At 50.1% G+C, this 13,809-nt stretch overlaps 4 protein-coding genes across 4 annotated transcripts; 1 reads left to right on the top strand and 3 right to left on the bottom strand.

Annotated features, from left to right (window-relative positions):
• Positions 1-758: 758 nt before the first annotated feature.
• Positions 759-2,397, bottom strand: BO87DRAFT_376738 (uncharacterized protein). The gene has a single exon (XM_025623373.1). It carries the CDS (start codon positions 2,284-2,286, stop codon positions 868-870), a length of 1,419 nt encoding a protein of 472 aa, XP_025479860.1. The 5' UTR covers positions 2,287-2,397; the 3' UTR covers positions 759-867.
• A 3,661-nt stretch (positions 2,398-6,058) lies between these two features.
• Positions 6,059-7,013, top strand: BO87DRAFT_426150 (GPI anchored serine-threonine rich family protein; the record flags this gene model as incomplete). The annotated part of the gene is made up of 5 exons (XM_025627343.1): positions 6,059-6,113; positions 6,170-6,248; positions 6,306-6,437; positions 6,508-6,806; positions 6,871-7,013. 5 exons carry the CDS (start codon positions 6,059-6,061, stop codon positions 7,011-7,013), a joined length of 708 nt encoding a protein of 235 aa, XP_025479861.1.
• A 1,412-nt stretch (positions 7,014-8,425) lies between these two features.
• BO87DRAFT_376740 (WD40 repeat domain-containing protein) lies at positions 8,426-11,325 on the bottom strand. Its single transcript, XM_025623374.1, has 7 exons — positions 10,842-11,325; positions 10,502-10,644; positions 9,472-10,417; positions 9,121-9,406; positions 8,870-9,067; positions 8,733-8,808; positions 8,426-8,656 (listed from the first exon to the last, which is right to left on the bottom strand). Exons 1-7 carry the CDS (start codon positions 10,844-10,846, stop codon positions 8,535-8,537), a joined length of 1,776 nt encoding a protein of 591 aa, XP_025479862.1. The 5' UTR covers positions 10,847-11,325; the 3' UTR covers positions 8,426-8,534.
• Positions 11,326-11,619: 294 nt separating this feature from the next.
• On the bottom strand, positions 11,620-13,800 carry gem1 (ERMES complex Ca(2+)-binding regulatory GTPase GEM1). The gene is made up of 2 exons (XM_025623375.1): positions 13,687-13,800; positions 11,620-13,631 (listed from the first exon to the last, which is right to left on the bottom strand). Exons 1-2 carry the CDS (start codon positions 13,694-13,696, stop codon positions 11,740-11,742), a joined length of 1,902 nt encoding a protein of 633 aa, XP_025479863.1. The 5' UTR covers positions 13,697-13,800; the 3' UTR covers positions 11,620-11,739.
• Positions 13,801-13,809: the final 9 nt, after the last annotated feature.

The following is a 13,809-nucleotide window of genomic DNA, read 5'->3' on the forward strand; positions in this document are numbered from 1 at the left end:
ATTATTGAGTAAGTATATAGTACTAGTAGTATCTGGAATGAATGGGTGGGTGGGATAAATGCCTCATGTGGGGGGTTCCGGGGGGGGGCTACTTAGGTATATAGTTAAGCTTTTGGTGGGAATTGCTTGATTAGTTGGTGGTATTCTACTAATAAGTAGGTGTATGTTCATCATTTGAGGGAGTCGTTGGAAATTTGTTTACTTCTGTTCTGCACGTCCTGTGAGGTGTCTTTGTATGGCTGTCTCGGTGGGTTGGTGTCTGCAGTGCAAGTGATATGAGTAGTATATATTTCTGATAAGTTATATGATATGATCAATGTATTTATACTTGCAATGTTCATTGTGATAGTTGTGTTCATTGAATGATTCTCCACAATTTATATATTCTAAATGCGGGTAGATGCAGACTTCAATATCTATATAACTAGTAGTATTACTTCCTAGTTGGCAACCACTTGACTATTGAAGTTACTACTATCCTCCTACAAATAGGGACTTTCATCTCATACTACGTAGTGGTAAGTGTTAATAGCATATAGCATTTGCTAGTCAGTGTCTAAGGCGACAGCATGACTTCAAGGTAGAGGTTTGATTACGTTAAAATCCGAAACGCCGCGGTTCTATAGCAGCTTCGATGTGTGTATATATACTATGCTCACTTCGCCATGATCGAGCTATTTAGTCTTAGGTAGGATCCTAAATGCAAGAGCTACAATATCAAGTTTGATGACTAAAATATTCTTCAGCCTGAACTAGACCCATCACGCATTATTGCATGACAAAACATAAACTAAATTGACATTATATTACCGAACGCTGAATTCGCTTCTACCTCAAATTTACCACTACCTTCTCATTTCTCATTCTTTAGAACCCGTGCCCGCCCTGAGAAGCCCCGGGGTAACCGCCCTGGGAGCTACCCGTGGCAGGGTAGCTAGCTCCGGTGGAAGGACGACCCTCGGAATATCCAGAGCTGGGGAAGCTGCCAGTGGAGTGTCCGGAGGAAGGATAGGTGCTTCCGGACTCAGGGCCTTCCGAATACCCAGATCCAGGGTAGGTGCTCGCGGAGTGACCGGTGGAAGGGAAGCTAACGCCACTGGAAGGGCCCTGAGAAGAGCCCGAAACAGGGTAGCCGCCCGTCGAATGCTCAGACGAAGGATAGCTGGCGCCCGAAGTACCTCCAGAGAGTCCTGAACCAGGGTAGGAGCCCGTGGATTTCCCAGTGGAAGGATAGGTACCTTGGGAGGGGCCCTCGAATTGACCAGAGCTAGGATAAGTTCCTGCGGAGTGTCCAGATGAAGGGTAGGAAGCTTCAGACGAAGGGCCCTCGGAGTATCCAGTGGTGGGGTAAGAGCTTGTGGAGTGTCCAGTGCTAGGGTAGCCGTTGGTTGAGGGTCGTCCGCTCGACTGTTTACTGGGGTAGCTGCCGCCGAATGGTCCTGTTGATTCTTCACCCGGGTACACAGATCCGGAGCCAGAGCTAGGATATTGCCCACTAGTCTGGGAGTTACTAGGAGCGTATCCTCCTTTTGAAGGAACTCCAGTAGATTGGCCATAAGGGTACTCGCCACTTGTGCCCTCAGAGTGACCTCCGAAAGGTGACCCGGTGGACTCACCACCAGGATACTGTCCGCTCGGAGGGTAGCCCTGAGATTGCTGACCTCCAGGGATGCCAGTAGGCTCGCTGTTGGAAGGAACAGTCGAGTGGCCAGTTGGGGTGTATCCCACATAATATCCGTCTTCGTAAGCAGAGGACGTGTCAATGCTACCGGGGTCTTGGCTGCTCGGGACTGTACCCTGTGAGGGCGGGCCTCCAGAAAGACCGCCACTAGGTGGGGCGCCTTCGCTTTGTCCGTATGACGGGAAACCCTGGGAAGATTGGCTTTGAGGTCTTCCAGCGCCAGCAACTGGCCCGGCCGGAGCGCTCACTGAGGTTGCCGTCGGCCTGGAAGCAGCCCCATTGGCTGGCGGAGCATTGATAGAAAAGGGTCCATGGACTTGTTGGTCAGGGAAGGGAGTTGCGACAGGCCGTGAGATTCCGTGGAAAGCCCCCGACGGGACGCTAGAAGGGGTGCCCGAAGGAGTGGCTATGCTGCTGCTGCCAGGAGCTTGTTCCTTGGTCCCGTGGGAACCAACAGTGAAGGGGAACCCGCTCCCAAAAGGGCTGGCGGGCCATTGGGGCTGGCCACTCGGAATAGCAGCCCGTTTAGCATTCGGGTTGTGGACAGGAACAGCGAGAATAGAGCTGCAGAACGACAGAATGATTGCCGCTGTTTGGGCCTTCATGATGACTCAGGCTTATTGCAGATTGCTCTGGATAATTCGAAGACAGACTAAGCCAGGCTTGAAACTAGGGGAGTGACAAGCGATGAAGGGCAAAAACAAGGGTTGATTGGGATGTGAACGAGAACTGCATAAGTGAAGACGAGAGTGAACAAGCCCTGGTTTATATATCATAAAAGCCCACTTGATCACGAAACATGATATGCCAATGAGGCATAGCGAATGAAATGCCTAGACTAAGCCAGCACACATAGCTAAACCATGGATCGCTGCATTCATCTGGCAAACCATATTCGTAACCATTTCTCTAGTGAGAGAAGCCATACTGTGTATGTGCACCATCGCGCAATTGTGGGAACATTGCGATTGTTGGCATCCCCTTCATTGTTTTTACCGGCTTTTGGGCTTTTCCTAATAATGCTTGCAAGGGTGAGGAATCTCCAAAATTAGTTGATGTAGCACAATTTCCTCCAATGGGTGTAATGGGATCCCAAGGAATGTGAGCACGAAGGGACGCGTAGCGGGTAAAAGGGCCTCAATTCGCCGTTAGGTGACACTTCTCAGACGCGAATTGCTTGAACCAAGGCCCAGCTTCACGGGAAGCATACCGATGAATGCGAGGGGGGTGTAGGACCAAGGATAGTATCGCGCGCGTCCTCGTGGTGGCACATCCCTAGATTCCTGCGCAAATGCATCCAAGAACGTGTCAGATCGTGACCCCTTGATCCCTGCCTCTCGGCTGCCCCACAGCCTGTCTCGATTAAACATGGGGAATATCGCCGAGTTAAAGTTGTATATAAAGCAGGAGCCGCGCAGCTTGAGTTAAATCCATACTGTGCTTGCACTCCTGTTGTTGTAATCAGCATTTAACCCATCTTCAATACGACATACGGGCAATATTAATGCGTAGAGAGTGATAAAAGTATAACAGCATTGTCGAAGAAGGCCTGGAACAGTGTATTCTGCTCTCAGTGCAAGCCTAGCCATTCTTGATAGCTGTGGCAGTGTTTATGGCGCAAACTGACTGCTTTTAATGATGAACATTGGCTGGTGCACGTCCGCATGAAGCTAATTTCAGCCTACTGCCGTAATACCTCTATGACAGACAAAACAAATGGTTGGGCTGGTTCTCTATATTTGGGGATCAAATACTTTGGCGCCGACGAAGTCCATTTCAGCTGTCAAAAGCAGCGACCCGTCGATTGCAGGGTTTGCCAACCAACCCCTACCTGCATCTGATTCGTTTCGTATGGGCGTTGGGTGGTTTCGTGTGAGTAGTCCTGAAACGAACTTGCGAGAACCCAAGCATGGTGGAGAGATTACGCACGGTCTCTTGTCCATCTAGCAAGCTGGATGCTGCCATGCCGACCAGACTGACACTCGCTTCGGAATGGACTCCTCTAGCCGCTTCTCTGGAAACGGCGTAGATGACTTTCAAGAGCCCTAGTCTATATCAATGGATTGATTAGCGTCAGCACACCGGCAAACTGATATGAGACCCTGCATCCGAGACGCATAAACACCGGCGTTTCGGAGCCTCTAAAGGTCCGGGGTAATGATGGGTCACAGGCTTATTGGAGTGGAGACTGCTCGGGCATGTCATCAGGATTAGACGTAAAGTCTTGGAAGATATGGTGTTCGGCCTTCGAGTGCATAAGCTCGGTACTTTTGCTAGACAAGATTTCTAGCTCCTTGATGCTAAGCACGGAGGAGCGTAAACAAGATGTACAGGATGCAGAGCTAGTTAGATGGATGCAATACACATTTTGTATGCGTCGGGCTCTTCCATTCTCCAGACGGCGCACACCCAGTCACGAAGCACCAAAAGAGACAATGTGCAGCTATTTGAAGGGGTGGCCATTCCGTCTGTTCTAGAGTTGAAACCCCAAGAAACCATATAGCAATATATTGAGCCGAGAGCTTTACTGTAATGATTAGTATCTCTGGTGCTCATATGAAGCTTTCTGACCTGGCATGCCGCCTCACTGCCATATAGTGATACCTGAATACTTTCCAAATAAGGCATTCAGTATCCCCTGATTAGCATAACATTTAACCACTAAGTGTTGGATCATTTGACAGACAATTTCCATGGATTGAGATATGTGGATCAATTAAATATAAATTGGAGAGGCTAAGACTGATCGATCGTGAAAACGTTGAGAGCGAAAGAGTTCCCCTGACAGGTGATGTAGCATGTGGTCACATGTCTGTTTGTCAGTCTGCTCTGTCATCAATTTAGTTGACATCTTCTTGAAGACAAATCCCCGACCCTCAATTCTCGAAAGTGTCGCTAGCCTACCTTCCATTCACCACTTACATATAGAGACTATGACGAGTGCTGCACCTCATATCGTCGAGCTTCCTTGCTCTGCACAACCCTACTGATTCTTCTCAGTACCTTAGGACTCTCTTGAGCGCCCATCATCAGCTATAATTAGCAGGTTGACACACTTGATACACACGTACAAACACGCGTCCCAGACGGCCTCTAACAGGAAGCAAAATTCAATAGGCGAGTTCGTGCGTCGCCACGATATGACCTATCCCGTGCCCGCCATAGCTAGTGCGGTGTGATGTGTACGACGTGACTATCTATCTCTGTCTGTCTCCGACAGCAAAGGAGCGGGAGAACAGTAAGCGGTGTTTCCCAACTTAACATGCGCATATGCGCACGTAAAGGATAATTATCGTTGACTTTGCTCTTCCAGGGTCTAGGCTCGCACAATAACAGTCGACAGATGATCAGATGAGAAATCGAATATGCTTGTTTCACCAACAAGCAGCACCGCGTCATCGACATACAAGGTTGAGTCTAACGCCACCAAAGATACGCACCGTCATGATGTTTGGTGGCTTCCATATTATCTGGAGGGCCAACATGTTCTCGTGTCCAGATCACTATTTTTTTTCAGTTGGCACTAGTGAAACCTTTGCATACTATGCAGCCTGTGCTGAGTAGTTTGCAGCACTAGCGTCTCGAAACCTTCTGTAAAATGCATAGGATTCCTTCCATGACTATCCGACGGTATTGTTGCGCTTTAAGCTAATTTTTGACTGAGAACCAATCCGACGCACTATTCTGGGAGTCCCCTGCTGGTGAAACAAAACGTCATAAACCCGAAAGGCGGAAAGGAGGGGTATCCTCGTTCTCCCTCGAAGGGGATAGCACGCCCTGCAACACGAGGTGCCCTATCTTTGCCGGGCGCGGATCCTCCTTTGGTCTTGGTGGACGGTTATTGAGTTTTACCATGCAGTTGCCGTCAAGATCTGCCCACTAGACGCGTCTCATGCATATCAAAACTCCTGGAGCCTCCCTGGAGAAGGAGATCGGGAGTACAGGACTGAAGGTTCGAGGAGGCGAACAGATCATCTGCAGCCCCCCTCGCATGCACGCCAGACCCTTGGCAGCAGGCGTGCCCGAAATAGACAACTTTTGGCTTTCCATCTGTTACTTGCCTTTCTCTCTTCCTATCGGCTGATATTACAGGGAAGCACAGGGGTACCAGGCAAGTAAGAAGGATCAAACGCGGCCCAAGCTGGCAGATATCGCCATGATGGACCCTTGCCATGAGGTGGCTCGTTGCGGTGTATCCTCCATCCATACATTTATAAGGCCCTCTCAACCCAGCTCATCGAACTCATCAATTCCCTCAAGCCATTAAATATCCTACGAACTGAAAACACTCGTTAGCCCTGCTATCGCTACTCTTTCATTCTAGACACGACATCCTTCGCCTTGAACAGCTTCACTCGTCGAAGATAGACCATCAAAATGCATTTCTTGAACATTGTTGTCTCGATGATGGCGTTCGCCGTTACAGCACTGGGTACATGTTCCTTTGATTTTGCATCATCAACCTTGGACTAACATCAGCATTCACAGCCATTACAATCACCCAGCCTAAGAATGGTGACCAGGTGGACTTTAGCAAGCCCTACACCATCAAGTGGACGACTGTGGCGTAAGTGAACATCGGCCCATTGACTGTCACACACAACTAATTCATTTCCCGGATCAGTTCTGACCCTACGAACTTCGACCTCATACTGGTCAACATGAACAGCCAGCCCACCGTCAGCAAGAAGATCGCCAATGTCAAGACATCGGATAGCAAATACACCGTTGACAAGGTCATCGGTATTCCAGTTGCGTATGTATCTTCAAACAGCCCAGCCGCCTTATTATGGCATATATTGTACGATCCTAACGAACGCGCATAGTGAGGGCTACCAGCTCAACGCCGAATCCAACACCACCCAGAACACCGGCATCCTGAGCCAGTCGCAGCAGTTCAATGTGACCAAGGTTGGCAAGGCTGAAACAAGTAAGGAAAATTCTATTTTATCATCATCACTATCGTCACCATCACAACCATCATCATCTTCACCATCATCATCACCATCACCATGTATCCGCCCACATACCAGCACCATCATCACAAAAACCACTTCCCGCCCCTGCATCAACCACCAGACTACTTCACCATCTAGCACCGCTCCCTCCGCCTCCACAACACCGGGTGAGTACGTACAGGATGTGAAATAGACGGGTCTCTAACCGTGTTCTCTTTACCTTACCTACAGCTTCAGCCACCACTAGCGCCACCCAGACAGCTGCTGCGTCTACCTCCTCGTCTGCCGGATCTGCCGCGTACACGGGCACGCTTCCTGGCTCCGCCGCCGTGATTGGTGCCCTCGCAATGGGCGTGATTGCCGAGATTCTGTAAGTGAAAGAACCAGGCACCTCGAAGTCGCACAAGCCGGTCAGCGAAGCGATCGATAAACCTGAATCGAACCGACCCGCACGACACGACAGCGACCCTCGTAACCTCGTTTCTCTCGAATGATCGACTCCAAGATTAGAACATGACACGCAGGCCAACCGAGCCAGCTTCATGTTTCAGCGATGAGTGTAGTACTATCTGCTACTCCAACTTTTTTTTTTTCTTCTTTGCCCTTCCCCCCACACATTCTCCCTTCCCCTCATTCCTTTCTTATTGTCTATCTTTAACGTCCTTCCACGAGTGATGTGATATTGGTACATTATTGGTTTCCCTTGATACATAATTTAAATGCGCAGATGGAAATGGATTTATGGCACTGTTACACCTTCTCTCGTTCTCCACAATCATTTAATACAATATTTCAACCATGCGTTTTATCTTACTTAACTTGTCTTTAATGCTGATGTTGGATATGATACATCACTAGCGCGGCACTCGCGATCATGCATGTCGGCGCTGGCAAACCTAATTCCTGAACACCCTGCAAGGAGGTTTACTCTGGCAAAAGACACTATCAATTAAACTAGTCTATCTACAGTTGTCTGAACACACCTCAGCATTAACAATAAACTCCGACTAGAGACAAGCTCCATGTACCTCAACCATGCACATATTCGATACTCACATCAATATTGAACGCCTCAACCCAAAATCCAAATGGAGATCATTCCACTGGGTTTTACGAATTAGCTAGCCACAGTAGTAATCTGCTCCGTACTACTCTACTTACCGAACAAGTCATTTACATGCAGTCTGTCCCGGGGACTCCGTTGCATTCTGGCAAGTAAGTAGTACTTAGGTAACTAGTCCGGGGCCACCCTGTCCCACTATATTCAAGAGAGTACTTACTATTCCATGCTTAGCAGCACATACTAGTACATAAGTAGAATGCACCCAGCCCAGTTCGAAATGCAACTGAGGGCCCCGCCCAAAGCACTTCTCCGTACCAGATGAGTTGATTGGTTTCCTACATAAGTATACTTTAAACAGAAAATAGCTGCCTAACCCTCAAATATAACAAGACTGGTATTCGCAATGATTGTATCCCAAGGCCCAACGGGGATCATATGTGGTATGTGTTGTAGTTTTTTGTTGCTTCTGTAACATGAACCAAGTACTGGTGCTTACTTACTTGGTCGGGGTAGGTCGGTTCATTCCGATATTTGCGAAACACTTACACAGTAATTACAGTATTACGAGTAAGTAGTATGTGGCTGGTAACTAGCTAGGTCGATTGGATAGATCTTATGCATGACAGCGAGTACTACGGTGTACTGCTACTGTTTCGTCAATGACAGATGTCCATGTAATCAAAATAGACGAAGATACTACCAGACAGATTGAGAATTATGGGTATATTTCCTAATTCGATAATTGTTTACATACATATTTACAGAGCAGCTACGGGATTGTGAACTACTGTGATAGATGGATAGATGGCCGATCCGGGGGTCATAGTAATGTTCACAGTGATCCCATCATCGAGTCAGCACGACCGGACCCCGTGGCGCTGGCACTGATCGCAGGCGAATAACTGTAGTTGTCGTTGATGCCTTCTCGGGGACGATCCCAGGTGCGAATGTGGCCTGGTTGATATGAAGAAAAAGTCGTTAGCAATATTCTGAGGGTTAAATCTAGGAAGAGATTCGGGCTGCGAAATACCTTCGAGTGAAGATGTCATGATGGAGTCTTCTTGGAAGCCTAGCCAGCAGATAGGGTCTTCACCAACGATTTTGGACTGCGCGAGTAAGTTAGCCTTTCTGAGAATTGCGAAATATACTCAAGGAGGTGATAGCTACCATGATCGGTGGTAAGAGGGCGGTTCGTGCTCTGGGTTCCACCGGATGATGAACGGTCGGATCATAACTATTATAGGTATCTGCAGTCTCCTGAGAATCGGATCGCATTCGGTTTCCTCCGCTATCGGCTCGGTGACGGTTGAGGTGTTGCGTGTTCGAGACGATCATGCTGGTGCGTTGGCGGGCGTTGGCTTGATGCTGTTTCATGGGTTAGAACACTAGGAATCCGTGTCTATTGTTGGTAAACGTACTACTCTCGGTCGGTGCAGCATGCCCACGCTGAAATCCCATAGCAGCAACCGACAATCGTCACCAACGCTACCAAACCTGTAAGTACGGTCGTCGCAGCGCCATGGGTCAAAAGCTACCGCAGAGACCCAGGAGTTGTGGCCCTGGCAACGTGCGACAATCTTGCGCTCTGGTAACGACCAGATCGTAACAAGATCGTCTTGGCCTCCGGTTACTATGTATTTTCCGTCCGGCGACCAGCAGACGCATATTAACCCTCCGTAGTAGCTGCGGAAAATATCCAGAACCCTAGCAAGACGTTAGCCCACGCTTTCCTATACCGACAGGGTGGCAAGATTGTGGTCGCAGCATACTCTTCCTTCAAGTAATCCATAACTCGTAACGATCCATCCTCTAAGACAACAGCCAGGTGTCTGCGGTCCGGCGAGAAGGCGAATTGCGTGATTTTCTGGTTGGCGAGTTTCCACAGCGCAACCGGATTAGTCTTCTGATTTCTCGAGTTGACCGACTTCAGGATTTGCAGTGGTTGCCGCCCCGACGACGACTTCATCGTTTCAGCCGACGGACTGCCCAGTTCTGGTGTGAAAAGAGCGTCTTCTTTCTCCTTGTCGTATACCACCAGCTGTCCGTTCGCATGAGCAGCCATGAACAAATTCTCTGAACCAGGAATCCATTTGATATGCGTCACAGGAGAATTGTTGACGACTCCGTTCTTGTTGATACGTGCGTACTTCTGAGACATCGGCTCATACCATATAATGTCTCCAGCCGAGGAACCCATGACAACATCTATGTGTGATGTGCTCTTGGTTAGCTCATTGATATCATGGCTTATCATGTGCGCTTTGGTGAACAGTATCTTGGTGACGGGCTCTTCCTTCTGCTTAGCACTGAGGTCCAGCCACTGGAAGGCACGATTGATGTTTGCAAAGGCAAAAAGACCATCCGGATTCCGATCGTTCAATCGCTTGGTTGCCGTCTCATGCGTAATGACCCGCGAGACGAATGACGAGCTGCTCTTTATGATATTGTTCTTCGGTTTTCTCCTCTTCAATCCTTCCTTCACAGGTGGTGCTGCTAGAGCTGGATTACCATCTCCAAATAAAGATGCTGCGCCTGTGCCATCCACGGAGGGTGTGGGGGTCTTGAGCCGGCTACCGATGCTAACCAGCGAGAGCTTGACACCTGATGTCGGAGGCGCCGGAACGGTCGCAAGTGGATTGGGATTCATGACGGGGGCTTCGGAGGGATGTGGAGGAGGGGTGGCTAAGTGTAGGTCATCTCGGAGGAGGTAAGTGCCTATCGTAAAGTCCGTCAATCAGCAAATCCAAGCGACCTTGCAGCGACGTGCATGAGCGAACATGCGCCCCTTCAGAAACACACCTTCTCCGGCTTGTAAGGGACAGCCACCCTCAGGATGGCTGATGATATTGTTGGTCTCTACAACTGGCACCGCCATGCCATTCGACGCCCCGGCCGCATAGGCGACGGGGACGGTATAGCGAGGCGGAGGTGGGGGAAGGACGCTGGATCAAGGGGTCAGCCAGGTGAAGAGACGCAAAAGAGTCGTCATAATAAATGTAGATAGGGCTGAAAGGTAGTGGCGCTCTTTGACCTCCAGGGAATTGAAGGCCGACCTATGATGCGCCCACGAGGCGGAGATAAGGGACCAAGGACGCTGATAACCGGGCTTTCAGCTTTGGGTTGGGAGGGCAAGTCTTACAACATGGCTGCGGATACCACCAGCAGGCACACCGGTCAATCAGCGATAAATTAAAAGGATTTTGGAGGGTGGTGTGACAGGGGCCTAGGAATGCGCGATAGGCTTGTCAGACAATCGTCGTAGCGAATTCCCTTCCCCCCCAAGAGCGGCACCCTTGACGGTGCCACTCAGGGTGGCTTGTAACGTTCTTAGGTTGTGAGAGGACTGGTCCAGATGGAAGGGCTGGAAACAGGTCGTCGTTGTCGTTCGTGCAAGGGAGAGAGCGCGGGACCGAGGCTCTCGAAAGGGCGAACGCTCTGCTGGCTAGTAGGACGAGGGAGATGATCGGGGCGGAGACTCGCGGGAAAGTCACTTGTGAACTCGCAGGGAGCTGAATATCGATGGTTTATATACCCCGGAGTTGAAGATAGAGAGGAGAGGGGGGCGGGGAGAGTTTCCGGGTAAGAACTTGCGCAATGGCCTTATAACCTGGGGGGGATCGAGCGACGGGGGGGATTTGAAGCCAGAGAGAAGAGCGAGCGGGCGGCCATTTCCGGGGTTGGTCGAAGTTGGCGCGTGGGGCCGCCAATCTGCCAGGCTTCAGTCAATCCTCTTCTTTCCCTCCCAATGCTAACGGCGCCAGAAACCCACACTAGTCCTCATAGCCCAAAGTCAATCACTCTTGCGTCGTGCCGCCCCGGTTCTATGGGGACTAATCTACTCTCGTGGCCGACATGGCAGGTTAAAATGAACGAGTGGATCATCAGCCGTATTTAGGCCGTTCATTATGCATCATACTTTATTACTTCGTACTAGTCGGTTAACTGGCGATACTTTGCCGGCAAACACACCAACAACCCAATATACATACTCAAGGGTATCTATTTGACTCCACAGGAATACGACAGTGTTCGCCCCGTCACACTCCGCTTCCACTAACTCTCCGCCAAATCATGACGGCCGCCGCTCCAGCGCAAACCACTGCCCCAAGAGCAATTCCCCATGCCATCCATTTGCCTTCCACATCTTCCTCACTCCGCGGGAAGGCCGTACTAGGCTCCATTGCCGCTTCTGCTATGTGGACAAACACCTCCTGGATGGAGCTCCAAGTGGCACTGACATGAAGAGGAGGACTCGGCATATTCAACATAGCAGTGTATTCGTGGGGCTGATATTCGGCCCGCTGAGTAGTCCGATCCAAGTCTGCCTTGAGTGCAATAAAAACACTGGGAAGCTCCTCCAAGTGAGGATATTTGGCGCGCAGCGCTGGGATGTATGCAAAGGAATCGGGATCTGACGAGTCATACGTGTACACGATGACATCGCACTGGTCCAGCAGTTTTACCTGATTCTCGAGGAGGGCAGGCTCCAGTTCCCCGAGCTCATCGAGGATGAGGTAGCACTGTTTCCCTCCCGGAAGCTCAACTGTGTTCACAGCAGTTCGGGGCTGGATCGTGGGGCGATAAGTAGTACTGAATCCACGGGAAAGAAAAGCGTCAAGGAGTGCAGATTTGCCTGAGCCTGCAGCCCCAAGAACGTGACCAAGAACAACATTGCGGCCCACACGGCCAGGACGCTTGCGTCTCTTTCGTGGTCGCGTAACCTTCAGCGCTGCTGTTGTAGAAGGATTGCTCCGGTCGGACGACTCGAAACCCAGGTAGGCTAGATACTCCAATGTTGTCTTAGGCGACGTGAAAGTAGTCATACTCCATTGCGCAAGCCATCCTTGAAGGGTGACATGGCCGGCTTCGTTGCGGACGGTAGAGGATGGGAAGGACCCGTCTGCCCATGAAGCAGGCAACCCCGGTGTGGGCGCAAAGAGCGACGCCAGCTCCGCATCATTCAGGCCTCCGTCGTTATCCTTGTCTGAGAGTAGGAAGAGGTTCACAAAGAATCGATACCCCTCTGGCGAAAGCTCAGCCGACGCATAAGGGGGGACGTCAAATCTCGGGTGAAGGAAGTTCTCCTGTAGTGATAGATTATCCGTGTATTGGAATGCTCGTAGTATAATCCAAACAGTCTCGTGTCGGCCTTTTTCCGCATACATCTTGTTCAGCTGCAGGAAACCGCGGCAATCGATGCCTGAGGGTGTCACTGAATGAGGATGCGTCCTCTGTATGGTCTCCTTGATGTGAATCAAATCTTCCTCACTCAATGGCTTCTCAAAGCATCTCATTTGAAAGTCCTTGATCTCCTTATCAGAGAGGTAACCATCCCTATCCTTATCGCAGAGGTAGAAGATTCGCTGCAACGCCGCGATTGCTGCCGGCTTCAGGGAGGATTCTTTGGAGTCAAACAGCGGTGCGATCGGATGGGTAACCGCTTTCTGGCAGAGGAAGAAGGCTTCGTTGACATTCCGATGTTCACGGGCACTGGTGCGGATGCAAGAGTCGATTTCCTTGAATTCCGCCATCAATGGCAGCATTTCCTCCTCAATCACCTGGGCCTCGGTGTGATCTGCAGCAAGATCGGACTTGTTCGCACATAGTACCACGGGGACATTGACCCCTAGAGAACGAAAGTATGGTAACCAGAATAGAGCGACTCTCTCATAGCTGTAATGGTCCGAATACACGAGTAGGATTACATTGGACTTCCGGATCTCCCTGGCCAGATTATTGCGCTCCTGCGGAAGAGCGGAGGTGTCCACCACCGTCGTTGTCGTGACATTCTCGGGGGTACCGATCGTAGGAGGGATGGTGATTTGAGGTAGGATAGGCTGGATCTTGTTTGTAACGAATACCCCCTTCACAAGGGAGGTGATGAGACTGGACTTGCCAGTGCCCTCATCACCACAGACACAGATTCGCACTGAGGTGCTGTTAGTAAGTAGATGAGTGAGCAGCTCAACGTAAACATATCGAACCTGTAGCCATTGCGGATCTGGAAACTTTCAAGGCGACTGGGGACGCCTTAATCAAATTATTGGGGCATGCTTCAGAAAGCTTTTGTTAATAACAAGGTCAACCCGATTTGAAAGTCCAGGCCA

The sequence above is a fragment of the Aspergillus neoniger genome, assembly GCF_003184625.1.
Source record: "Aspergillus neoniger CBS 115656 unplaced genomic scaffold BO87scaffold_16, whole genome shotgun sequence".
Lineage (NCBI taxonomy): Eukaryota > Fungi > Ascomycota > Eurotiomycetes > Eurotiales > Aspergillaceae > Aspergillus > Aspergillus neoniger.